At 45.6% G+C, this 27011-nt stretch overlaps 1 protein-coding gene across 1 annotated transcript in view; it reads right to left on the bottom strand.

Annotated features, from left to right (window-relative positions):
- The window catches only part of LOC147733821 (protein KTI12 homolog), a 448752-nt gene that overhangs the window by 284315 nt on the left and 137426 nt on the right, over positions 1–27011 (bottom strand). The window contains exon 3 of the mRNA XM_086959025.1: positions 6191–6243. Within this exon, the coding sequence (XP_086815151.1) occupies positions 6191–6243 (53 nt within the window). The remainder of the gene's footprint in view (positions 1–6190; positions 6244–27011) is intronic.

Here is a 27011-nt window from a genome sequence, read left to right as displayed (position 1 = left end):
CAGATGTTCCATGAACATATTCAAATTTTCCCATCTTCAGCTAATCAATAATAACCACACTTTTCCAAGTAAGTACATCCCTGATAATTGACCCATGGCTATAATACATGGATAACATTTATAATTTGTATACAATAGCATAAACATATTTTCATTCTTTTTATTTCCTTTTCCTTTTTCCTTTTCCATAAAGCAAAAATTGCGGAGTAGAACATCAGTTACTCTGTATAAAATTTTTCTTCTTTTATTTCTGACTTTGCTTGCACCCCCCAACCACCCAGGTGAGCCCCCCCACCCCCTGACCCGTGACTCCAACCCAACTCTGGCATAAGGACTGTAGTCCTTAGTGTTGATGATGCGAGAAGCATCTGGTGTCTCCCTGCCTCCTCCTTCCAATATTTATCTCTTGCCCTACAACCATTATGTCTTTAACCGTGACCTAAAGATACTTTAAATGTTTAAACATACAGTCATAGGGTACAATAATTAAATATTTATCTGCCTGCTTATTAGCGCACATATGTAATCGTAAACTTTAGCAATGAGGTGCTCATTAGTTCAGTCATTAGTTCTTAGTATTACTATGGCCTCAGCTTAGTACCCCCTATAAGAGAACAGAAAACAATGGGTATATCCATTTATTCAGAATGATGCCAGGAGCTTTTTAGCCGCATCTTCAGAGGTCAAAAAGTAAGATGTCTCTTTGAAAATTACTTTTAATTTGGAAGGGTTTAAGAGAAAGGCCTTAGCGCCTTTAGTCTGAGAAGAAGGGATTATCTGCCGAAACTGCCAACGTTGCTCCACAGTGGCATGGCAGTAATCTGGCCGGACAAAAAATTCTAGGACTTTACCTTTTCTTTTTCGGTCTGGTCGAGCCAGGTCATAGAGAGCCTCTCTTGACAAAAAATTATTTAAGCATATCAGAATTGCCCTTGGTTTCGCACTTGAATCCTGTCTGGAATTCTAATGGAATGGGCATCAATGTACCCGTTGAAGTTCCGTTTCCCATTTCCACTTTATCAAGTCGGGGAATGCTTCTGAAAAAAGATCGATAACAAATTGTCTTATGTTCCCCCCCCCCCACTCCCCTCAGGAATACCAAAGATTCGAAGATTATTCCGGCGTGATCTATTTTCCAAGTCCACCAGTTTCCAATTAATCTCATCTCTCAATCCCACGAGTGACGAGATTTGTGTTTGTTCGTTGGTCATTGTGTCTTCAATCGCTGAAATTCTTCCCTCAGCCTCAATCACCCTGGCAGACATCTCGTTACATGACTTAGCAGGCTTTCTGAGATTATTTTGGAGCCGGCGGACTGCGCCTTGCGTACGAAGGTTTTCTGCCTTTGTTTCCTCCCGATGTTGAATAATGAGCTGGCATAGAGTATCTAACGAAGTACCAACTGCTTGCGTGTTGGTCGGGATATTGATACGATTTTGCGATTCCTCTGATGTGATCATAATACGTGGTGTTAGATCAGCACTGTCTTAGTTTACTGTAAGAACTGTATTCTCCTCAGCACCCCATTCTGATTTATGTGGGGAGTTATCCACATCACCATCCTCCTCCTCTTCTTCTCCCCTTGAGCCAATTCATTCTTCTGGTGAACCATCCATACTCTTGCCACTCAAGTCATCGCTCCACTCTCCCCCCCCCCCCCCGTCAGCCTCAAGACTCTCTGTTTCTAATGCCACCCATAGATCAGACATAGAATAAAAATTTCCGGCAGAATCCACTGACTCAACATCCTCCACCAACGTAATTGTTTCAGGTGTTTCTTACGCAGACTCTTGCGGTATAGGTCCAGATATCTGCAGAGTCAGGGAAATTTCTTTTTCAAGGGGTTGTGATGTTTGGGTCTCTCGGATACCTTCTTTGCTAATGTCCGTATTGTCCCCAGTGTCAATGCCAGTACATGCATTTGCCTTGTCAATCAGGTTTTCTGGTATATTCACAGTATTTTTCCCCGTATTCAGCGTTTTCTTTAGCGCAAACATTCCCGGAATTTTGGGAATAGCTCCTGACCTACAACTCCCAAAATCCCCCAGAACCGGATGAGCAGTGACAGGTTCAGTATAATCAGTCGATAGAACACCCGAGGAGATATTATTAGAGTTAACTGTTACCTCTACAGTATTGTCCTTCATTGCAGAGTCCCCGCCGGTTGGGCTTCATTCTGTGCAGCCGTCGTTGCTCTGGTCTTTGGTTGAGTTTTTTGCTGCTTAGAAGAGCCTCCCGCAGCTCCGACTGTCAGATTCTTCGGAGCCATTGAAGCAATGGAGCTTACCCCCCGTAGTTGCCGCCGTTGATAATATGTGTGTCTTCCCGGGTGGAGTCCACTCCCGTTCAGCCTGCCGCTGCGCTTTTCTTCTCAGGTATAGAGCAGGTGAAGGGCACCGCACACTATGCGAGCGGCAGGAGTTTCCTTCACTCCAACCCGCTGTATTCTGCTCCGGCTCACTTCTCTGCTCCGCCTTCCGCCTCAACCACAGACCAGGTGGGGGACGCCACCTACTCTGCAGTGACCGGCGAAAGGAACACCAGAGATCATGCCGAGATAAAAGTGCTGGGTACCGAGTAGATGACCTTTCTTAATCGCGTTAATCCGATTTTCTACTTGATTTTCAGCTCAGAATACGAGCAGGTTCCGCATGAAAGGTTAGGTAGGGAGACCACTAGCGATGCCGCTCACTCGGACGCCGGTGCTTCCGCCATCTTGCCCCGAGAAATATTATATTGATTTCTAGAAATCATCAGGCTTCAAACGAATGTAAAGATCTTAGGAGTAGTAGGCAGTTATACGAATTTCTAGGAAAAGAAATACGATGTATATGTACTGGAAAACAACTGTGCCCTCCTGGATCCAGGGAGTTAGTGGTACAATTCACAGTTGTATTTAAATTTTTCATTGGTCTTGGAGACTGCTCCTTGGAAACGGCAGGAGCAGTGGAGATGCACACCGTTTGAGCTGCAAGGCTCACAAGTTTTTGTACTTGTGTGGGAGATTCTCAAGGGGGAGATGTGCGTCAGAACCACACCTAGTGTGCTTGTTTGTCTTGCTGTTTCTATTTTGCGAATTTAGAGTTTGGAAAGTTGCATGCAGAATATCTACTCAACAATGTAAGTAGTGTTACTGAGAGTGAAATGTTTGATTTAAACGGTGATTGTAGATGCTGTGCCTTTTAAACAGGAGTACCAACAGTACTTATGTTTGGGTTTCAGAAACAATCAACTGACGAATGTCTGTTACCATGAAGGGTTGATTTCTTCAAGGAAGAATTCACAAGCATTTAAAAAGTGAAGAGAAATGAGTATTTTCTGTTTGGCATGTTTAAGATATGTTATCACTCCCCTCAAGTATGCATGAAAATTATGAGCCGTATCGTGGAACAATGGAGTTTAGTGGCATCCGCATTTTAATTGTGCATTTACAACATTGGAGAAGAGTGTTGCTCCCAGTTTGAATTTCTTAACATTTTTGAATGCGTGAATTTGCCTGCTCACATTAGACACGAGTTCATCGTGAGTTCACAATTCTAAATGCTACCAGCAATTGGCAACAGACATCAAATGGTTTCTGTTCATCTGTATTCACCTTTATGAAAACATTTGTTGGTTTGAACACTTATTAGTATATGCATATATTTGCAGATCTTCTTTAAATTGATTCTCCCTGCAAGATGCAACCCACCACTGTTAAGTTGGCTTTAGACTACTACATTTAAGTGAGTCCACAAGAGTTTGTCTTGATTATATGAATTTCCAGTTGTTTTACAACGTAGCCAGAAGGAAGCACCATACTATTAGTTCTACAGTACAATTAGGGTAAACAGTTTACGGTCACAGATAATCCTGTAAACCTCACACACACAGAATTCACTAAAAACTAAACTATATTATTATTTTTTCTTTTATAGTATCCAGTCGTTCTGTGTCCTGAGGAGAATCCCCAAATTGATTAGGGTTGAAACGTGTCGACAGTGTTGCACACCAGAGAGTTTTTCAAAGATATTATTGGTGTACAGGGAACATGATTAGGTTGAATGATGTAAAGCATATATATCTGGCACCATTCATTGAATTCAAGTTATTTTTGTCATACTCCCGGTTTTTCCCAACCAATAGGAGCTAGGTGACGGACTAATTACTATGGCTCTCAATGGGCTATTTAATTCAGAACCAGAAAACAAGATTATTTATGTATACACACAGATGTGAATTGGTAGTTGATGTTTTTTCTCACATTTGTAAGGTATGACTTTTGTTAAATGTGTTGTGGGTGATTAATGCGATTGAAAACAATATGCTGGTATTGTTTTTCATGTATGTTCGTTAACTGACAGAGTTTTTGATGCAAAAATGATTTATGAATATTTCAGAATGTGAAAAAAATCATTGGTGATAATTGAATGTGTTAAAGGATCATCAGCACTGACAATTCAATTGTTGTTCTATTGATAGTGGCTTAGCCTTGCTGACGTGGTATTGGCCCAACCCCTGTTTCTTTTTGTTAATTTCCTAAAATTGTCATTTTCACTGTGTGCTTGTCCCGCGCTGTAAAATCAGCAAGAACTGCACCACACCCAGTGCAAGAGGGAGCTACTTCTTTCTGTCATTCGACTGGATGTTCTATTCGAGCAGCAGCTACCTTAACGCGAACGGAAGGTTTCTCAATGGGAGTGGTAGCGACCATTCGCAACCGCTAGTTTGGAGAAATCTCGCTGGAAGGCTCATGCTTGTCAACTTAATGTTGGCGAGCAAGGAAAAAACACTGCATGGAGTGGGAAAACTGAGCGGAGCAGAATTTCACGCCCAAGCCTAGTTTTAAATTACAATGCCCCATGACTTTCCTAACTGCTCCAAATCAAAAGTTACCACTTATTAAATATAATAAGGTAACCCAATGTTATCCTATAAGAGAGGTAGGCCTCACAGTAGTGAAAACACAATTTAGGATTTTTTCAATACCAAGAAGTTTAAAACTTAAAAGCACATGTCCAACTTGTTAAATGCATTGCATCCTGACTGATGGGTTGTTTAGTGCCAACCACAGGGGTGATGTATCTGTATGAGAAAGGGAGGTTTAGGCCTGACAAGAGGTTTATTTTGCCAGGTTGAATGGCATTTTAAAACTGCATACAGGCTGCAATGGCAGACCTGGGGCATGTTTTGAATCCTATTTAAGTGGGTGGCACGGTCAGTGCTGCGGGACTGCCAGCAGCATTTCATTTACAGGCCCTGGGTACCTCTAGTACCACTTTACTAAGGACTTACAAGTAAATTAAATGTGCCAATCAGGTGTAAGCCAATGTCACCAGGTTTAAAGGAAAAAACTCAACAGTTTTTGACACTGGTTAGCAGTGGTAAAGTGCACAAAAGCCAACAAAAACAGGTTACGAAAACAGGAGAGTGAAGGCAAAAGGTTTGATGGTGACCCTGCAGATAGGGCCAAGTCTCATAGTTATGCATCTGATGACAAGAACACATGGCCGCATTTAAGTTAGCCGAATGGACGGGGAGATTTCACAAGTACAAATCCACAAACTACTGATTTACTTAACCCACCAGAATTAGAATGCGAACTAAAAATGTCTTGTCGGGCTATGTTCTTTGCTTAACATAGCTACACCACTGTTCCTTGATTGCTATGTCACATTGTAGAGATGTGCTTCCACAACAGATTACTTAAAATCTGCATGAGGCATCTCTTACTCAAAAGTGCCAATCTCCCACTTCTTTCACTTTAAGTTTATGCACAGACAGTGACAAAACACTGGCCACATAACATACTCTTCAATCCAAGGCACTCCCTCAGACTAGCATGGTGCCTGATTACAGAGCGCATCAGTAGTTTGTCAGAGCTATATCAATGCAAAAGCAATATAACAAAACCGCACAGGAAGATAAGGTGATAGTAGAGGAGAGCCGCTACTTATGCGTGATGCAACCACACTCCCTAACCCAATCTTATTGCCCAAAGAAAGCTCACACATGCTACTGGTAAGCTCATCTCCTTTATCTTTTAAGAATGTGGCTGATTGTTTAATTCTGTGTCAGCCTGGCCAAACGTACAAGACATCCATTATAATATGACATACTTATACTCTTAAATGGCAAGGATTTAGAAAGATTACAATAAATCCAAAATTGTAACAATTAAAAAACGTCTCAGAGAATGGCAAAGTAATACCTTTTATGTAGTTAAGGGAGTCCAGGATCACCACATCCTCCTTGTTCAGCTTCCTGCAAGAAGAAAGCTTGATTTAACGCATTTGGCTGCTGCATTAAAAGCACTATCATGAGGACGCTTTCAAAGAGGAAACATTTTCATAAAGTACAGTTAAGAAAACGAAACGCTTTACTGATGCATGATTTTTAAAGGAAACTGTTCCATAGTTTCCATTACGATAATGGGTGCCAATGCTTTCTTTTGTTTATTCTGAGCTTCAAGGACTATTGAGGAATTCAGTCTAAATGTCTGAATTAGATTATTTTTCCATCTTTAAATTAAGATCGCACATTTTTTGTTGTTGTTGTGACAAGGATAAGCCATTTTAAAATCAGGGGGAGAGGGTCTCCAAGAATATAAAACAACTCTTTTTCTAACCTAGGCTAAAAAACTAAGAAAAGAGAAAAAATACCTTCACATCAGCTATCCCTTTGTGCTAGGGTGGACGAAGAGCCAAAGAAGAAGTATGTTCTGAAATGTTCATTATGTTAAAGGAAATTACCTGGCAGAAAGGTACAACTTATCTAGAAGCAAAAAACATATCAAGAACATATGGCCAACCAGTAGCATTCACTTGTTTCGCTCTGCCATGAAGAACAAAAAAGAAAAAGAACAGGTCTGAGTACATAATCTAATAGTGTAGTATTGTTGGAGATATATACATTGACCCAGAAAAGTACAGTTAATACCTGCTCTCACACAGTAATCGCCGTAGCGCCCACCTATTTCCAACATAAAGTCATTTCCAATTTAGTATAAGCAAGTGAGTCAGAATTCAGTTTTTACTGCATTCATATTTTTCTCCATCATTAAAAAAGAGCAGTATGAATTTTGACACTTGGTTTTCCATGTACATACTGATATAGTGGTGATGCTTCTGAAACAAACTGTGTAGAAACATGTGTAGAAATGTATTTTTTTAAACGTGTGTTAATTAGGTCTCCGATTAGACATAAATGCTAACTTATCCAAGATGGAAGTCACCTCTGTCACTCAGTCAGTCAAAAGAACTTTATTCAGTCATTACGACCATCAAAGTGCAAAAGGTACAAAGTAGTGGATTCACCAACACATGCAATGCCTTATTATGTTCTACAAACTGTTAACTGACCGTTAAAAAGATAGCATCTTCATAGAAGAGATTAGAATTGGGATGTAGGGTGGGAATATATCAATTAAAAGACTCACACTTGTTTGAGCCCTATGAATTTACATTAAAGTGCGGAAACATATGCTATAAAAAATACATTATTAAAATCATACGACTAATATAGTATATGAGCACAATGTCCATGTCCCAGCTGAGTGGCTCCATCAATTAAAACAGCTAGGCTTACCGGCAATTAATTGGTAGAGACCTTCATGCAAATAAAATAAGACCTGAACAGAAGTATACCCAGGAGAATACTCTCACGAATGGAACCTCTCAAAGAGGTAAAAGAGAAAAAAGTGCTAGTGCATATATTGCAGGGGTACAATATTACATACATACGTCAGCGTCCCGGAGGCGTCGGGGCGGCGGGGGACGGCGGTCCGGTCATGTGCAGGCGAGGCTGATCTGTTACACCTCGGCGACGTTGCGAGCTATGCAGACCCATTCCTGCTCTTGCCGCTCTGTTTTCCCGGGGCGTTTCAAGGGTAAACGGCGCTGTCCGGGTTGCGGCTGGTCGCCTACTTGGACACCTGTCAACGTCCTTCGGCCAGTTGCGGCCTGCGTGAAACATCTGTGCCTGCTGCTCAACACGAGGTCTGTAGGCAGTCATGCCCTGCATATATATGATCTCCTTGTCAGGGAAAACCCCTTATGTCTTCTACTGACGGAAACCTGGTTGGGAGAGGCGTCTAACCCGGACATTTTCTCAGCCATCCCCCCGGCGTATAACATTTTTCGCCAGGACAGAGCTAAGGGAAGGGGCGGTGGAGTTGCTGTAGTGGTGAAGAAGAGCGTTTCCTGCTAAGTGCTCCCCCTGAACTCCATCGGGGGCTCAGAGTCTCTTGCTTTCACGCTTAGCTCTGAAGGGGCTGCTGGTATACAGGCCGCCAGGCCCTGTGGGCTCCTTCTTGGAGGACCTGCAGACAGCTATTTCTGAGTTGGCGCTGTCTACAAAGCACTGCGTCGTGGCAGGTGACTTCAATTTCCACCTCGACATAACGGACGACCCGGACGCTATTAAACTGCTGGACATCACATCCCCGCTGGGTCTCGTACCGTTTGTGTCGGGTCCAACACATGAGAAAGTTCTCGTCAGTCCCGATTGCTGATATCGAAACCTTGCCGGTGCTCTGGACGGATCATAGGCGGATTAGGTTTTCCGTGCTGGAGAACGGGCGGTTGGATAATAGCGCCCCCAAGCTGCCTAGACCAGCCTCGAGAGCGTTGCACAGAGTGACGCCAGACATGTTGGAGCAGGCGCTTGTGGACCATCCATGCCACTTTTCGGGTGATCTGGAAAGAGACACTGAGGCTCTGCAGCTGTGGCTGACCGAAAGGTTGAACGATCTTGCCCCAAGGGCAGCCCCCCGGTCCACGGCTATACGGCAATCTGCGCCGTGGTTCACGGAGGCGCTGCGTGTGGCTCGTAGCCAATGTAAGGTGGCCGAGCGGGCCTGACGCCTTCTGTACGACGGGGAGGCCAAACTTGCCTATAGGGCGGCTGTGAAGGCCTATCACCGGGATATCCTGGGAGCTAAGAAGGAACATCTGGCTAGGAGGATTGAGGCGTCTGCGAACTCCTGTAAGGAGATCTTCACCATCGTGAAGGAGTTCACGACCCCCAGCTCCCTCTCGCCCCCGCTAGTATCTTCGGATGCGTGGGCATGTGATCTCGCTAGCTTTTTTACCGACAAGATCAAGGCGATTTAGGCCTCCTTCGTGGTGAGGTCGGAGGAGGGATGCCGCGGCCCCGGGGCGGGACGCAGCCCATCGTGCACGCCTGTTGCTGTGCTGTCAGACTTTCCAGCTGTCTCCAGCGATGCGTCCAGGTTGCTGCTGGCCAATCTTAAATCTGGCTCGCCACTAGACCCCTGCCCTGCCAAATTCTTGGCCGGGATGGCGGCAGTGGTGAACCCTTTGGTCAACCCCATCCTCAATGCCTCCCTGAGGGAGGGGAGTGTCCCTCACACCTGGAAAAGGGCGATGGTGATCCCCCTCCTGAAAAAGCCGGGTCTTGACGCCGAGGTTCTGGCCAATTATAGGCCAATTTCACTCCTCCTGGCTCTAGCCAAGATCACAGAAAAACATGTCCATGGTGTCCTGTCGAGCTTTTTGGAAGCTAACAATTTGCTCCATCCATCCCAATCCGGATTCCGTCCTAACCTAAGTACGGAATCGGCTTTGTTGGAGGTTTCTGAGATCATCAGGGAGACCTTGGATGCTGGCGGCAGGGCCATATTGGTCATGTTAGACCTGTGGGCGGCCTTCGACACCGTCCCCCACGAGGCGCTTCTTGCCAGGCTTTATGACATCGGCCTTAGGGGGACGGTGCTCAAATGGTTTACATCTTTTCTTGAGGGCCGCCGCCAGACGATCTGGGTCTCCCAGAGCTCCGCCGAGATGCCGCCATTGGGAGTCGGGGTTCCACAGGGCTCTGTGTTGAGCCCCACGCTGTTTAACATCTTCATGTCCCCTTTGGCGGCCGCGTTGGAGGCACATGGGGCCCAGATCGTGTCCTACGCCAACGATACGCAACTCCTCTTCACATGCGGTAAAGATCAGGCGTTTGATGGAGAGAGTATTCGGGGCTGCCTGGGAATGGTCTTCGACTGGTTCCAGCTGAACAGTTTGAAAGCCAATTCGAGTAATTCGGAGGTTTTATTCTTCGGCTGCGCCACCGATCCTGAATGGCGGGAATGGTGGCCGTCAGATATGTGTCCTCCTGTACAGTCATCATTGGTTGCCAAAAACCTGGGAGTCAAGCTGGACAATCAGCTTTCGCTGAGAACGCATGTTCTCGGTCTGGCCGGCACCTGCTATGGCATTTTGAAAATGCTCCGCAAGTTCTTACCACTGCTGTCTGTGGAGCATAGGCGGATTACTGTGCAAGCTCTCATTGGATCCAGGCTGGATTACGCCAATGCCCTCTTCCTTGGCCTTCCTGACTATCTGGTCCAGCGCCAGTAGGTGGCGCAGAACTCTGCCGCCCGGGCAATTTTCGGCCTGCACAGGCGAGCTCGAGCTTCCGGGTTGCTACAGACGCTCCATTGGCTGCCCATCCGGAAGCGGATCATGTTCAAATCCCTGACGCTGATGCACAAAGCATTGTTTGGCTCAGGTGCTGGATATCTGCAGCGGAGATTGGCCTTCTACCGTCCAGCCCGCTCTCTGCGGTCTAAATCCCTCTTTATTTCTGTGGTTCCGCGTGTGAGGAAGGCCCGCGCTGGGGGGCGCTCTTTCAGCTGTAAGGCTCCCCAGCTGTGGAATTCGCTTCCGCTGACGCTACGCAGCACCGCCAATCTGTTTCAGTTCAGGAAGAGTCTGAAGACCTGGCTTTTTAACCTTTAGGCCTTTTTTGTTATCCCCTTTCCATCTGGTGTTTGTTTGTGCTTTGTTGTGTTATTCTACTCTGAGCTGCATGTGGAAAGCGCCGGGACACACACTTGAGTAGCCGTGCGCTATATAAACGCATTATAACATAACATAACATATCAAAAGACACTGCAGACACAGCTTACGGTATTAGTCCCTTGGTGCCATTAAAAGGACAAGCATTTGCAATGCAATAGGTCTCGCATTTACGAGAGTTTGAGCTATTGACATTGCAAATAATAATGCCTTTTATTTTGGTTTTAAAAACATAAATAATAGGCACTGTTATTTACAATACCAATAGCTGAAACTCGCGTAACTGCGAGACCCATTGCATTGCAAATGCTTGTTCTTTACAGTGCCTGCCATCCACGCAGAAATGGATGGCAACAGAAAGACCTAGGGAATCTGCCTGCCGGTGACTCAAGACCAAAGACTATGTCAGATTTTCCTGACAAGCAATGAGTAGACCCCTCTGTGCTATGCCAAGTGAATGTTTCCCCGGACAAATCACACATCATAATCCGACGAACTCCTCCCAGATAACACCAGGCTCTGAAACAACTGCACCGGATCCCAGGGGAACAGAGGATAATATTGAAAGTACTGTGTACTTCAACGTCATTTGGGAGAAATGGGTAAGCGTTCCCCCCCATAAAGGCCCTTCGACAACAACCCCAGCCGGAGCCTTGAGCAGCACTGTTTAGTTACATAGTTACAAGTTCATATGCTATTGGTATAGGAGGCTCTGGCTATGACTATAAATGAATGGGGACAGGTGTCTAGATAATAAACCACAGAAAGCAGTGTTGCTGAACTTCAATCTGAGCCTCATAATAAGCCACATTTTCCCCAGAAATTTGGCTACTGAGCAAACTATTAGTGACCTTGTGTCTGTTTTTAAAATACATAACTCTTCTTGGTGGCATTGAGTACCCATCTGCCTACAGACGGGTGCTAACCATTTAAGTCTCGGGATTTTATACAGTGGACATGCAAAGAGAATGTGTTTAATCGTCTCATGCAATCGTCTCATGGAATCGTCGCAGGAAGGGCAGCAACACAGTGCGTCAGCGGCTCCCCGCTGCCAAGTCGCTTTAAATGATTTCTGGGGGAGGGTACCAAATCTAAATTGTATGTATAACTTTCTATCATTCGGAATGGTGAGGACCTCCAACCCGAATGATAGAAACTTAGTACCTTGAATTCTAAAAGTTCAGATGTGAGATGGCCGCCTGTTGATAGTGTGACATTTCTCTGTTCCACCCAATTCCAGTAACATGTCTTGTTGCAGTCTCTCCTAGGGAGCAAGCTAATGTCAGGCTCAGGCCACATATTCCCCACTCCTACCGCGGAGAGGTGTCTGGATGTTACTAACCCACCCAATTTTTTTTAACCGATCGAGAATAAATACTTCAATGGCAGCCACATAGTAGATGAACTCAAGTGTTTTTTTCAATTGTAGCCAAAAGAGAAGGGGACGTATTCCTGTTTTGTCCACTATACTGGACCTGCCCATATCAAGCCTGAGGGGAACAAGTGGGGTACTCTGTGGGAGAGAGCAGAGCGACCTCAAGAATTTATTTTCTGTACGGAGAAGGTCCTCTAAATTGTTGAACCCCCCAAAGTTCAGCCCCATAAAGAGCTGAGCCTACCACCTACTGATCAAAAATCAGGAGCAATGCTGCTATCAGCCTGATTGCGAGGCCCTGTGTTCCTTTATCAATGCCCCTGTAGTTTTCCTCTGCGGTAGGATTAGTTTTGAAATGTGGTGTTTCCAGGACATTTCTCAGCAAGGGTTACACCCAAATAGTTGAAAGACCACTCTCTCCAAGCCCCCCCACCCCCTCCCAGCAGCAATTTACCCTTGAACGAGCTGCAATGCACTGGTTTATTTCCACTGTGTTTGTTGTTCTGCTCACAAAGGAACTTTCAGTAAAAACTTTAATCATTACCAAGTCATTCCGCCGACTCACTGTGCCTATTCATTCATATATATAGTTTTGTCCGGGCATCCAAGGATGACATTAGCATAGGGCTCAATTTCCTCAGACCTGATAATTCTCACCTCTGTGCCTATTCTAATCATGGGTCCCACTCTGCAACTCTGGGCAATAGCTTGCTTAATCTCCACAACAGCCCCAACAGCGCTGGGATGCCTGGCTTCACCTTGGGGGTACCCAGGAGTGGACATTTCACAGGAAAAACCCAGGAAGGGTTCCACAGGGGTATGTGTTACAGCGCCAGGACACCCAGTTGGGGTATTAGTGCGCTTTACAAGTACAAATTACATAGAAGGTGCTGAATAATTATTCATGCAGTGAGTTGGTGACTACTTAGGTGTTAAGGTAGCATGATGTTTGCTTTTCATGTGCTGAAATTTGCTGACACCACAATGATTCTGTAATATTGTAAACAGCCCTCACAACAAAGCCGGCACCCTATATGCAATTATAACGCGGTTGTTACAACAACCGCGTTTAAACAATGCACTCACTACCCCGCAAGTTGAAACAACGACTTGCCGAGGGGGGAGAAGGTGTTAGATTTCAAATCCAACACCTTCCCTACTGTCTGCACAGACTGGAGTTGGAATAGTAACTATACTATTCCAACATCCAGCTCCCCCTCCAGAGTCGTTGTTCTGAATTGCGGGGTAAAGGTATGCGTTGTTACAACGCGGTCGTTGTAACAACCGCAATGAAATTGCATGCAGGGTGACGGCATACGTGAAAAGGAGGCATATTCCTGTAATATAGTATACGCAAATAATATATAAAATCCTCTTGATTTTAGGGGGAGTCATATGTTTTGAGAAGTCTTTCTGTTTTTCAAGAGATGCTATCTTTAACTTTTCCAATTGTGCTGCCGACTCGGGACTTAAAATAATTTCTGTTATTTTCATTTACTGTATAAATGTGCATGAGGATCGTTTATGACATTGACTCTATACCACTTTATTTTTTTAAATTTGTAAAATAAAAAAAATCCTTTAAATTTTCATTGCTCTAGAACTCGGTTATTGAGTGGGCCCAATCAATTCCAATCATGTATTAAATTGATTGTACATTCTACTTTTCAAGCTTGGGAGCTGCCCTAATGTGGGACACATTGCCTCATGAAATTGAGGTGTAACAGTCTCCGATTCAGTGAAATGTGGGAACTCGGATTGAAGTACATTTTGAGTTGTCTAAATTTTGAGGTACCTATTTGTTCCCACAGTTTTTGGTAACAGAGCATGGTTTCGTGTTAAAGACCACCTACTTTCTACTCTAGAAATTTCCCTTTTGTACAGTCCTTACTGATAGTGGATTTTCCAGTGTATATTATCCTGGAGGATTTTGCTGAGAACCTCACTTGCAGTGCTGTTCCTGAATGACCTGTATGGTTTGAATATTGTGGAATGATTCTGTACTGTAGTTCCTATTTTCCCAATAGGCCCTGCGCATTGGAATAACAAACAGTAGTATGGACGTAGAAGTGCGGATCTTCCAGGTCTCCACTGACTATGCTAAACTTAATTGGGTGTGTTACCAACTAGCTCAGAGGTCACTGGAAACTTTCTTGACTGAATAGGAAGTGATCAGCTTCCCTGGTACAGACAAGAAGGGATTCAGTTTTCCAACAACCGCATAAACATGACAAATTTGCTCCTTAGAATAAGAGTCAATCTCTAGAGTCGTGTGAAACAATAGACAGTTATTTTACTCAGTCAGGTTTTGTGCAGATTACTTTCACCAATATGCAGAGAATAGAGAGACGGGCGTTTTCAATAAAAAGTATTATTTATTGAACAGTCTTTCTTCTCGTACAAGAGAAATGTATTGCCACAATTGCAAGACTTGTTATTATAAAAAGTGCGTACAGTAAAATGAGGATTGCGAAATAATACTGTAAAAGCATTGATATGGTTTCTTAGCCATACAATGGTTTAAAATGAATAAAACATATATACATTCATATATACATTCAGCTAACGTACTTAACTGGGGCTTCTAACTACGCCTACCCCAGTGTACCTGACCTAAGCCTAATACTTGGGAGGGGAGTAAGTAAGTAGCTTTAGTTAAGTTGGTTTTGCCAAGGTTTGCTTCAAGAATTCTCTCTAAGGGTTTAGTCAACACCATACCTCTGAAATAGAATGTTGGAGGTCTGGTATCTCCTTCCAGGGACCCGATATCCCAGTCACTCGCAAGAGTAGGCTGGAAATGCTGGAGCTGGATTTCTCGGCAGGAGAAAAGACAGTGTCTCTCTCAGCGCATCGAGGAAGAGGAGGGGCAGCGTCCGCGGGCAGCTTGCATCTGCTGGGCTCTTCAGGGGACAGCTGTTCTGCTCCTATGTGCACCACACCATCGTTCGCTCGTTAGCAGCGATAGCAGTAGCGATAGTAGCAGCCGTGTTAGGGTCAGTTGCATCAGCGATGGTATCATCAGCATTTGCTTAAGGCAACGTTGGTAATATTTATACCTGAAAGGTGCCTGGTTTGACGTAAGTTTTTGGACATAAGACGTCAATAAAGATGTCACTAGGAAGTGATCGTCTCTCAGTGCTCATTAGAGTTCTATTACTAATCAAAACATAGCAAGCGGGGCTTTCCCAGGTTGCTGAGTTTTTATCTTGTTGAAGAACTCGGAGTGTAATCTAGGAATCTTAGATAGTGGCTTCTGCTGTGTCATTTGCACTAATGAGCTGCAAAGGAAGTTGCAGAGGAAGCGATCTGAAATGTGGCTCTGTTCGTGTGAGGCCAGAGACGAGTTTCTGAATATTGCATTTGATCGGTTATGCCAATATAGGGTTACAAAGTGATTATAGCCGTATAGGGGCATAAGGTCACAGTATCGATCAGGGTCCTAGATTAGAACGCAACACCCACTCCACGAATTTATGTCCATCAATTTACTAAAACTATAGCAAAAGATGCATGTGTAACATTACCCACCCCAAAATACATATATGCATTTGAAATAGCGTATCTGAAATACGTGGTAATTTTGGTACTGTACGTCTTTAAGCATAGAAATCATTCAAAATTATAGCATATGCAATCAATGAACGATTTTGCGAAAAAATTACACATGAAATATCTCTGAATACAGAAAAGAACGGTGAGATAATTTCATCACATAGAAATGCATTGCAGTAAAATGTGCTAGAGGCTGGTGTAAAGTTATTATGTCTCCAGATGTATATTAAAAATAGAAGTAGAAGCTTCTGTTCTTTATGAATAGGTCTACTTTAAGCAAAGAATTTTCGTGCCAGAAAAAGGTGAATATTTTTTTAAAAAGTGTTCAATTCAAAAAAATTCTTGTTGAATGGGGGAATAGAGTTCCAACGTTTTTTAGCAGTTTTTGTTGTTCAAAACTGAAGGCCGAATTCAGAGTTCATGTGAACGCTGTGTGTCGGAATGCTTCTCTAAAGTTATTGTTTCTGTTCGGGTGAGAACATCATATCAGACAGGCTCTCAAAGAATTGGTCTACTAAATCAGGTGACAGTTCGACCAAGTTCAATAGTGCTGTAGCTTGGCAGGTGTGAGAATGATTGCTGTCATCAAAGTCTGGATCTGCAATGCTCACAGAAGGTCGTACCTGGGTGATGTTGCTTTTATTTTCCGCTTCACTGTTACCACCTAGTCGTAGCACAGGAGTCTCAACGAATGCCGTCATCAGGATTGGTAGCCGCTGGGGACAACACAATGCGTGAGCCGTTATCGGACTTAGCAAAGTATCGATATCCATTAGTACTGCTGATGGAAGTGAAAGACAAATGTCCAACACGCACTCATCTCCGCATAGCATACATCGAAGCACAGGTAAGATGCAGGATTGCCATATCGGTCTGAATGAAAGAAATCAGGTCATGTTCAGATCTCTCAGCCTGGCCAATCCAAGGACTCTAGTTATTCTGTCCCGGTAGCGTATTGCTAGGATCGTTTCTTCCATCCTTGTAGGAGTCATGTCTGAGCTTTGGCTTGCCATATCGGAGCAGGAGGGTCAAAAATAAAATGCCTGCTACAAGTCCCAAAAATAGGGGTATGCCGCCAAAGACTGAATGGACAAAATTAGGAATGATTCCCAGAATTGCTTTGAATGGTGTTAGCAGTCCCGTAAAAAATAGTCTTAAATATGCCTGGGGTGCCTGTGGCACTAGACATGTTAAGGAGTTGGCTAAGCATTTCTGTGAAATGCACGGGGCAATTCTTTGATAAAAGATCATGAATCTCTGTAGCTGTCCCTGCAACTAGGAGATCATGCGTCTCTTTTGATGACGTGATGGGCACTGTTGTCTGCAAAAGCACAGACTTCATTCTGCTTACAGTATCAATTCGTATAGAAGAGAAATTCAAACGAGGCCATAAGGGAGTCTCGGTGGCTCCAGGGCCATTTGGAAACAATGCTTGCATACAGCATTTGACCATGGATGTTACGCTTACGAGATAGGCTTTTCCTGGCAAAAGGCCACAACATCTGTGATCCGTTATTAGAATGTAACTCCCGTTTGCGAGTTGCATAAAGAAAGGCTCTATCTGCGTTGCAGGTGTGACATGCTGGTGGCATGAAAGGTTGTTAGAATTATCTTCACAGGCTCCGTGCAAATTAATACCCTGGCACAAAAGTATACCGCTTAGTGAACGTTTACAGTTTTCACCACTAAGAAATACATTTTTGTTGCTGTCACTATAGCATGTGTGTGTGTATGGTAATTTCCATGTTGACTTTATGTATCCTTTACCCAATTGTTCATACTGGCCAGTAGGTATGTATTCAAGGCATTTTTTAAATTGGAAAATTGTTATCGGAATTGTGATAATCCTGTGTATTATCCATTCAATGACAGGACTTTCTGACATTGTTAAAGGTAATCTCTCAAGTTTTTCGATGCTCAGGATTGTATAGTCTGCTCCTTTCTGTGCCAAGCTGATTTGTTTATCAGTAAGGTTAAAGATGGAAAACAATGACGTTGTGTTGATTAAATGCCAAGGCACATAGCCTGAACGAAGATTTTGCAGCGTCCAGCCTAATTTTACAATAGAACGTAATTTTTATTTTTTAATTATTTTTTTTAGCTGTTTTATAGCGCGCTCTATTACTATCAGAGTATCCTGGCGCGAAAAAGAAAAGAAGCACGTGGCCGTCTGAGAAGAGTGATGAAAGCTAATAGGCAATTCTAAAAAGATAAGTTTTTAGTGCCTTCTTAAAAGAAACAAAATTTTCAATCGATCTCAAGGGAGGGGGTAGAGTGTTCCAAGTCCGAGCTGTGACTACAGCAAGCGAGTAGCCTCCCAGGCGTACTTGCTGAAAGCGGGGCACCCTCAGGAAATTACAGTCAGATGAGCGTAGAGGCCGAGTGGGAACATAGCGGCTAAATCTTTTTCTCAGATAAGAAGGCCCCAGGTCATTGACTGCCTTGAATGCTAAGGTAAGGATTTTAAAAGTTATCCTTTGCGCAATCGGCAGCCAATGAAGTTCCTTCAAATGTGCTCGCACGCTTTCTCTACTTGGAATTTTGCACAGCAAACGTGCCGTCGCATTTTGGATAATCTGCAGTCGGGCAACTAAGAAGGCCGGAGTACCCCTAAAAAGAGAGTTGGCGTAGTCGAGCCGAGATAAAATTAAAGCCCTCGCAACCGACTCTCTAGCTGAAGATGGCAAATAAGGAAAGAACTTTCTCATGGCTTTAAGGGATCCGAAGCACACCCCTGTAAGTCTTTTTATGTGTGCCTCGAATCTCAGATCCTCTCCGAACCAGACTCCCAAATTCTTTGCAGAGATACTAACTGAGCCTGGCTGGGAAAAATCAGGCGGCCACAAGAGTTCTCTAAAATTGGGGGGGAATTGGCCATACAGCAAAATTTCAGTCTTGTCTTCGTTGCACTTCAGCTGTGCCACTGCTAACTAGTTAAACACAGCGGAAAGGCACGAATGGACAACCTCTGTGTTAGTTGCTGCATCCTGCCAAGTAAATAAAAGCTGCGTATCATCTGCATACGCTATGATTTTTGCTCCCATTTGTTCAGCCAGCACAATAAGAGGGGTAAGGTATATATTAAAAAGCAAGGGGCTCAAGGTAGTTCCCTGAGGAACCCCGGTAGTGAGCGGTCTAATTGAGGATGAAAAAGGTGGGATCCAAACCTGCTGAGACCTGTCCAATAAAAAAAGACCACCCATTCCAATGCTGAACCCAATACACCAATCTCAGCCAGGCGAGTCAGGAGGAGTGAGTGTGGGACAGTATCAAACGCGGCAGAGAGGTCCAATAAAATCAGAGCCGCTCTGCTGCCACTGTCCAAGCACTCCCTGATTGCCTCAGTAATCTCCACCAAAGCCGACTCCGTGCTATAAGCTGCACAGAAGCCAGACTGAGCAGGATGTAAAACCTCCGAGGATTCTACAAAGGCATTCAGCTGAGCAAATGCAAGTTTCTCCCCAATTTTTGCCATTGCTGGGAGTAGAGATATGGGTCTGTAGTTACTAGGCACAGTTGGATCTGCACCTGTCTTCTTTAACAAGGGAAGCAGCTTAGCCTGTTTCCATTCGTTAGGAACCCTAGCTGTTGTTTAGCAAGTATTTAGCCACAGTGAAGTCATAGTTTTGTCTTAAGTGGCAAAATGAGTGTACTCAAAAAGGGCCATGTCTTGGAGAAAGAAAACTTAATGGATACATTAAACGGTTGCGACTGGCTATGCTGTAACATTAGCAAGTCTCTGTCTATTATATCTATGGCAGATGATACAATATTGTCCAACGAATATATTCTGGAGGACAGAGTCATTAGCCTATGGTCCACTACAGAAAGTGAATTTTTCCAAATTAATACGATCAATTTCTCGTATTTTTTCAGCTGTTTCAATTTGTGTGACTTTCCAAGCCTCGTTGTATGCAGCATAGATGCTGGCCGCTATGAAGCGTTTTTGACGCTGTTTGCGTGGTCCCATATTAAAATCGCGCAAATCAGCACCCTCTTTAAGTAAAGACAAGTTTTGCTTAATTTCAGCCAGTGTGGATGATTCTAGCCATTCAAGGCACAGCTTCCCTACACTGTATGTTGTTACTATCCCTGGATGTTGTCTCTGGGAGTATCTAGGGTCTTGTCTGGTCATTATTAACCCATGTGTTTTATTCAGGAATCTATCTTGACAGTTGTTTGTGTCAGTAGGCCAGATTAACCACGTTTTCCAATCAGGATGTGTTCTGTTTAAATGTAAAATTTTAGTTACGTCTATCTCAATATCTGTTGTTGCATTATCAGGTATTGGCTTTGGAATAGAGGGTTTGTTTAGGTCTTTAATCTTAGCAAGGCCAAGACAAGTTGTTTGATGAATTGTTTCATTTAAAAACATCATTTGTTCTGGGATCATGCAGGCTCGAAATAATGCTTCTAGGCCTTGTACCTGCCACTCTTTTGTACCCCAGATGGTTTTTGTTTCAATGTTATTTTTCCAATAATCAAAACCAAATGTCATCATTTTTTCATAAAATGCTTCTGAATATATCAATTTAGTATTTGTCAGCATTGTTTTCAATCCTGCTTTATCTAACAGTTTGTAATAAAACGTTTCTGCATCACTGGTGTTACACCCTGAGAAGTACTGACATTTCTCACAGAATGTTTTAGAACTGCTTTTAGGTGGTGTAGCACAATGTTCCCATTGGTTATATTTAAAAACATTTCTAGGCTGTGCAGATTTATGCAAATAATGATCACCATAGTGTGTGAAGCAGAAAATCTGTTCATAACTAGACGAACCTTGCAAATAATCATGATCTGTGAATCTAGCTGACATTACTAAATCAGACATCATATTATTAATACTTTCAAAGTCCCAATCATCAGAGAATGTGCTAGGTTTTACAGAGTCACTTAAGGAAACCTTGAATTGATGAGGATACTTCAGGATCTTGACCGGACCATATATTTCATAGTCAGTTTTCTCCCATACTACCCCACCGGGTATTGGAATGGCTGTGACATTTACTGTTGACAGTTTTCTTTTCTTCACGTGGGATGATCTGTGTGGTTTGAGGACTAAGTTGATGTTCTGACTTGCTGTGTCCATTGTACTATATTTTCCCTCAATGAATTTTCCCAAACAAAGTACCATGATGAGCCATAGCAGGAGGAAAAATATACCTAGACCAAACCAGAACTCTAACCATGGAGAAATAAGGTAAATTTCCTTCAGTTGATTAAAGAGTTCCGTTGCTTTTTCTTTAAAAGTCTTTTTTGTTTCTGGCATCACTTCGGGGTTGCTTTGATCCTCAGAAAAGTTATCGAAGTTGATGAAGTAGCCAGAGGCAGTTCTGTCAATTGTTGGAATTGTTCTTTCAATTTGTCTTTCGGTAGCACATTCTGATGCCACATCATTGTAGACTGGTGTTTCTTGACGAACTGTTTCAATCTGTGTTAAAAGGCACGAGTTCCATGGCATTATTGCATAGTCCCTCTCTGTGCACTGCAGGCTGATCGAATGTGATTAGTCTTTCAGTTTGAACCTCTTGAATTGTTGCAAGTTTGGGTATTCTGTTGTTTCTCGGGAGTCCACTGGGCCTACTGTTGATTATAGGCCACGTGCTTGTGGTTTTACCAGGTCGATTGATACAACTCTGTTCTCCTTTTTACCAGCAAGGGGCGGTAGTACTACTGATCTTGTTCCTTTGATTGCTAAGACAGGTACTGCTTTTCTGTAAGAAGGCCAAAATTCCTTCTTCACCGCAATTTTTTCTCTGACTAGATCCCCAATCTTTGGAATCCAGACAGGCCTTGCTGGGGCTGGTGGTGCCTCGTCAGTGGTAGCTGGCTGTTGCTTTAACTTTATGTTGCTTAAGGATTTTCTTGTTTCGTTCAAGTCCTGTAAAACAGCCAAACGATCTTTGATGTCAAAGTCTGTTTTCTTATCTTGTACCACTGATACCTGACTATCTGAGTCCTGAATTCGCATTCTAGTTCCGAACAATAGTTCGTATGGGCTGAAACCTTTTAGAGAATTTCTTGGCAAGTTATTTAGGCTTAACTGGACACTTATTGGAAAGGGGCGACCACTCGGTCCCCCCGAACGTATGGTTGGGTGCCCCGATCCTCCCGGGAACCATTTTGGGCGGGGGGCGTGTCTCGGCTGGTATGCCCGAAGCGGCGTAGCCGGGGCGCGCCTTTTCCCGCCCAGGAGGGGTTGTCCTAGACACCTACACCGATGACCACGCCCAGTAGGCGTACCGGAAGAGGGTACACGCCCTCCCGCTGAAGAATAAGAGAGCGGGAATCCGAAGAAGCGCCCTCTTGTTCCGGTGCTCTGAAGGCTGCACCCACCCGTTGCTCGTGAGCCCTCAACGGAACAAGCAGCAATTTTGAAACTTCTAATTCTTGTGTTTCTCTTTCAGTTACTCGAAGGCGAAGAAATCCAGGACCTCGTTGATCGTCTAGGAGCCGATAATCGAAACCATGGCTGGCAAGAAAGCGGGAAAGGGTTCCGAGACGGATAAGGTGCTCCGCCTGTTGGTGAACCGAATGGCTTGCATGGAGCGGAAACTCGGACAAGTCCCGTCGATCGGTCGAGGTTTGGCGGACGTCAAAAAACAACTGGCTGCACTGAACAATCCTGGTAACCCTAAGAAGGTAATAGGCCCGGCCTTGCCGGGAATCGTCCCAGAGGGTAGAGGGAAGCGGGTCAAGAGGAGGGCAGTTTCAGGGGAGGTTCCGATCTCAGAGTTACCCCCGGCCACCCCTGTCACACCGGCAGACAACCCGGTACCAATCCCAGACGCGGGTCAGCCGATCCCGGTGGTGATTACTCCCGCTACCGATGAAGATATGCCTCCGAAATTGGCCACCCAGTTGGCCGCATGGCTCAATGAAAAGGCAGGGGGTGCCAAGGCGCCCGGAGATACGGCCGAAGAGGCCAAGCTACTAATCAAGCAATTGCGGCAGTCGCGAGATGCCGCAAAGGCGAATCTTCCTCTTGTTTCCCCACAGGTAACACCGGTAGGACCTGCAGTTGGTCTCGAGAAAACGGCGGGAACAACGACTGAACCGGGTAAGCTCGCTTTGCCGATGGCAGGGGAGGGCTCATTACCCTCAAGGCGGGAAAGGGTGGCACAGCACATCCCTATGGCCACAAAAGAGTTAATATGGGGAGACAAATATATCAACATGTTTTCATTATTAACCGACCATCGCGAGATGGAATATGCTAAAACCCAGAAAGATTTGTGGCACCCGAGCGTGTGGCACGCAAAGTTGGCGGAATTCAGGGTGGATGAAACGATAACGAATTGGGTGAAGGCCTTTGCAATATTTACTGCAGTTATGGGGGAACGTAAACCCGAGGTGTTAACTGAACTGTCTTGCTATCAAACTCGTATTATGGATTTTTATGCAATGTATGAGGGAGAGGAATGGAAAGGTTATGACATGAAATTCCGAAAAGCGAAAGAATATGATGCCTCTCTGACATGGGATTGCCTCGACTCGGTCTCATGGCATAAGCAGCTTCTGCCGGGGGCGGCAGGTACATCCTCGTCGGCCGGGAGTCTTCCGCCATAAACCCGCGGTGCCCTTTCGAGCAGGCGCCGGTGGCGATCAACAGCCGAAAACCGGCGGGAATGATGGCAAGCGGGGGGTCTGTTGGGGCTTCAATCGAGGCAACTGTAACAGACCGCAAGGGACATGTAGATTCAAGCATTTGTGTGCGGGCTGTGGGAATTCCTCACACCCGGAGAGTTCATGTAGATCGAAAAATAACGGGGCGGGAGGAAAGGGAGGGTACAAGCAGGAGTAAGGTAGAACGTTGTGACCGGTTGCCTACACCCGTTGATCTCATGGCTATGACTCCTTGGTTAAACAAATACCCTGATCATGTATCCGCTGGGGTGTTGAGGAAGGGATTCTTGCACGGCTTACACATCCCGGCGGGGGATTTTTGAGGGGACTCCTTTTGTAAAAACCAGTTATCGACGCAACATAATCCAAGTGTGGTAGAGAGGAAAATTGCAAAAGAAGTCAGCTTAGGGCGGGTGGCCGGGCCTTTTCATCATCCACCGGTGGCGGATTTCATCTGTTCCCCGTTAGGAGTTGTCCCGAAGACAGACCCAGGGGAGTTTAGGCTTATTCACAACCTGTCTGCTCCGAGGGGTTCCTCAGTGAACGAGGCCATTGACCCAGAAGTCTGTTCGGTGCGGTACGCATCGTTCGATGAGGCCGTGGCCATGCTGAATCGCCTGGGCCCCGGGGCGCTGATGGCGAAATCAGATATCGAGTCAGTGTTCCGGTTGCTCCCGGTACACCCGCAGGATCAGCGTTTGCTAGGTTTTGCATTCCAAGGGAGTTATTACATTGATAAATGCATGCCTATGGGTTGCTCCATCTATTGTGCATATTTTGAAATGTTCAGTTGTTTTTTAGAGTGGGCATTCACCGAGGCCACAGGGCATAGGCATGTTATGCATTATCTCGATGACTTCCTGTTTTTGGGAGCAGCCGGCGATACGAAATGTGCGCAGGCGCTGCTCGACTTCTGCATTCTCATGAGGGAGTTTGGAGTACCATTGGCACCAGGTAAGACGGTCGGACCATCTACTTCACTGGAGTTTCTGGGTATTGAGCTCGATTCTGTGGAAGGATGTTTCCGTTTGCCGATGGCAAAGGTGGCCAAGTTTAGGGCTTCCTTGAAGTTATGCCTTGGTAAAGAGAAAGTGACCCTGCACCAATTGCAGCAAACAGTGGGTCAGCTTAACTTTGCCTTGAGAGTGATACCAATGGCCCGCCCCTTCTCACGCTCTATTGCACAAGCTATGGGTGGTCTCAAAGAAGGACACCACCGTACGAGACTGTCTGCAGAGGTTCGCCAGGATATGCGCATTTGGTTGGCATTTCTGGCGGACTTCAACGGTCGAGTGGTGTGGAACAAGCCGCCAGCGTCTTCAGATGAGCTAGGTCTGTGGACTGACTCGGCAGGGAGCGTGGGATTTGGCGCCATTTTTGGTAATCGATGGTCGGCGCAAACATGGCCGGCGTGGTGGCACTCCAGCGGTCTCACAAGTAACATTGGGGTCCTGGAGCTATTCCCCATTTTGGTCGCTCTGATGGCATGGCCAGACTATTTCAGAGACCGCTCAGTGGTGTTTTGGTCTGATAATATGACTGTTGTTGAATGCATTAACCAACAGGCAGCGCGCTGCAAATGGATCTTGAGATTGTTGAAAGAAGTTGTGCTGCTTTGCATGAGACTGAATGTACGGTTTAGGGCAAAACATGTGCCGGGTGTACTGAATCATGCGGCTGATGCACTCTCTCGTTCACATATGCAGGTGTTCAGGGGTTATCTACCTACAGCGGACCTAGTGGCGGCACCATTCCCCGAAGCACTTTGGCTAATCGGTGCCCCGGATTACAAGACCTCGTGGCAGCAAGCTTAGCCCCCAGGACAAGGAAGGCATACGAAGGAGCGTTTCGTTCCTATTGCACATTTTTGGGTCTGACAGGGAATCAGAGCTGGGGTCAGGGGGAATCCTTCCTGGGGTTCCAGGTAGCACTGCACAGGGAAGGCCGATCAGCGGCAACGGCCAATAGGCACAGGGCGGCCGTTTCATTCATGGCGCAGGTGCATGGCATAAAAGAACCAACGAGTTCCTTTTTGGTGAAAAAAGCCCTCCGCGGCTGGCAGCGCTTTGAGGGTCGCAAGCAAGACGAAAGGCGCCCGATTGGCTTAGATAGGTTGTCCGTACTCATAACAAAACTGGACGAAACATGCTCCTCCCACTTCGAAGCAGTTCTGTTCCGGGCAGCTTTCGCATTAGCATTCCATGGGGCTATGCGGGTGAGCGAACTGGTCGCAAGGAATAAGAAAGACGTTGAGGGAGGCTTGTGCAGGGATCACGTCCAAATTAGGGGTGATTCGATGGTGGTCACGATAGCCAGGTCCAAGACCGACCAAGGGGCTATGGGAAATAGTGTAGTTGTGCAGCGCACGCGAGGGTCCCCCACGTGCCCGATAATGTGTATAGAGGAATACTTGGCACTGAGGGTGGCTACATGGGGGGGGAATTTGCTGAGGCACAAGGATGGCATCCCACTGACGAGGTTTCAGTTCCAGAGGGTGCTAGCACTGACAATCGCTGCGGCGGGCATGGACCCGTGCGATTTTGGGACCCACTCCTTTAGGATAGGGGCTGCTACTGAGGCTACAGCCAGGGGTCAGAGTGCGGACAAAGTGAAACAGTTGGGGCGATGGTCCTCGAATTGCTTCAAAAGGTATGTGCGATTGCATATGTTGTGAAGTTCAATTGACATGCACTCACGCTTCTTGTCTTTTGTTTTACTTACAGTTTCGCGAGCCTGTCACGCGGGGCGGAATTTGCAGTCGACCCAGTACCAGGAGACCAGCGGTCATGGACCACCGTCTAGAGAGAGAGTGGTATGGGTCGTGGGCCACTCATACGTGAGGCGCACCGGGGACGTATTCAAAGCAGGTGACGCGACTCACGCAGCTGGGGAATACGGGGACAGAGTGGCCTTCCATGGGAAGGGCGGGCTCTGTTTTGACCAATTCGAGTCATTTGTTGAGGGTCTCTTAGGGCGGCAAAGGTCACCGCCATCTGTAGTCATAGTACACCTGGGGGGCAATGACTTGGTGACACTGGGTAGACGAGTGTTGTTGGAACAAGTTGTGTCTGCTGTTAGCTGGTTGGCGAAAAGAATCCCGGGGTGCACGATTGCCTGGTCCCACATGATTCCCAGGAAGGTATGGCGGGGGGGCCTTTCGGTGTCAGCACTGAACCATTCGGTGAAGAGGGTAAACAATAAAATTGGTACATTGTTTCGCTCTGCGCAGTTGCATAGCATTCCTCATGGGTATATTCGGGGTGATCGCATGTATCTGAATGATGGGGTTCACCTGTCCCGGGAGGGGAATGATTTACTCATAGGAGACTTCATAGCATGGCTAAGGGGTTTGAGGAAGCATGACCTTTAGGAGGAGTTGGGGGGGCCGGATAGTCGGTCAACTATCCGGCCTGTGGCGGTAAGGTCATGATCGGTGAGCAGTAATTTCAAGGTCCCTAGAGGGGGGCGCCACCCAGAATCGTTGGGAGCGCCCGGGGGGAAGCGGCCATTGGCCCCTCCCACGGGGAGGCGGCACCCACTAAGGGTGGGTCGCCTAAGGGGAGACGGCCATAGGCCCCTCCCAGGGGAGGAGGTGGCTATATGCCCCTCCTACTAATTTCCCGGGGGCCGGATATCCGCGACGGCGGATAGAGAGTGTGGGGATA

This window comes from Lissotriton vulgaris, chromosome 2_1, assembly GCF_964263255.1.
Source record: "Lissotriton vulgaris chromosome 2_1, aLisVul1.2, whole genome shotgun sequence".
In the NCBI taxonomy this organism is placed as follows: Eukaryota; Metazoa; Chordata; class Amphibia; order Caudata; family Salamandridae; genus Lissotriton; species Lissotriton vulgaris.
The sequence above is the reverse complement of the archived record's forward strand: the minus strand, read 5'-3'. Positions and strand labels throughout refer to the sequence as shown.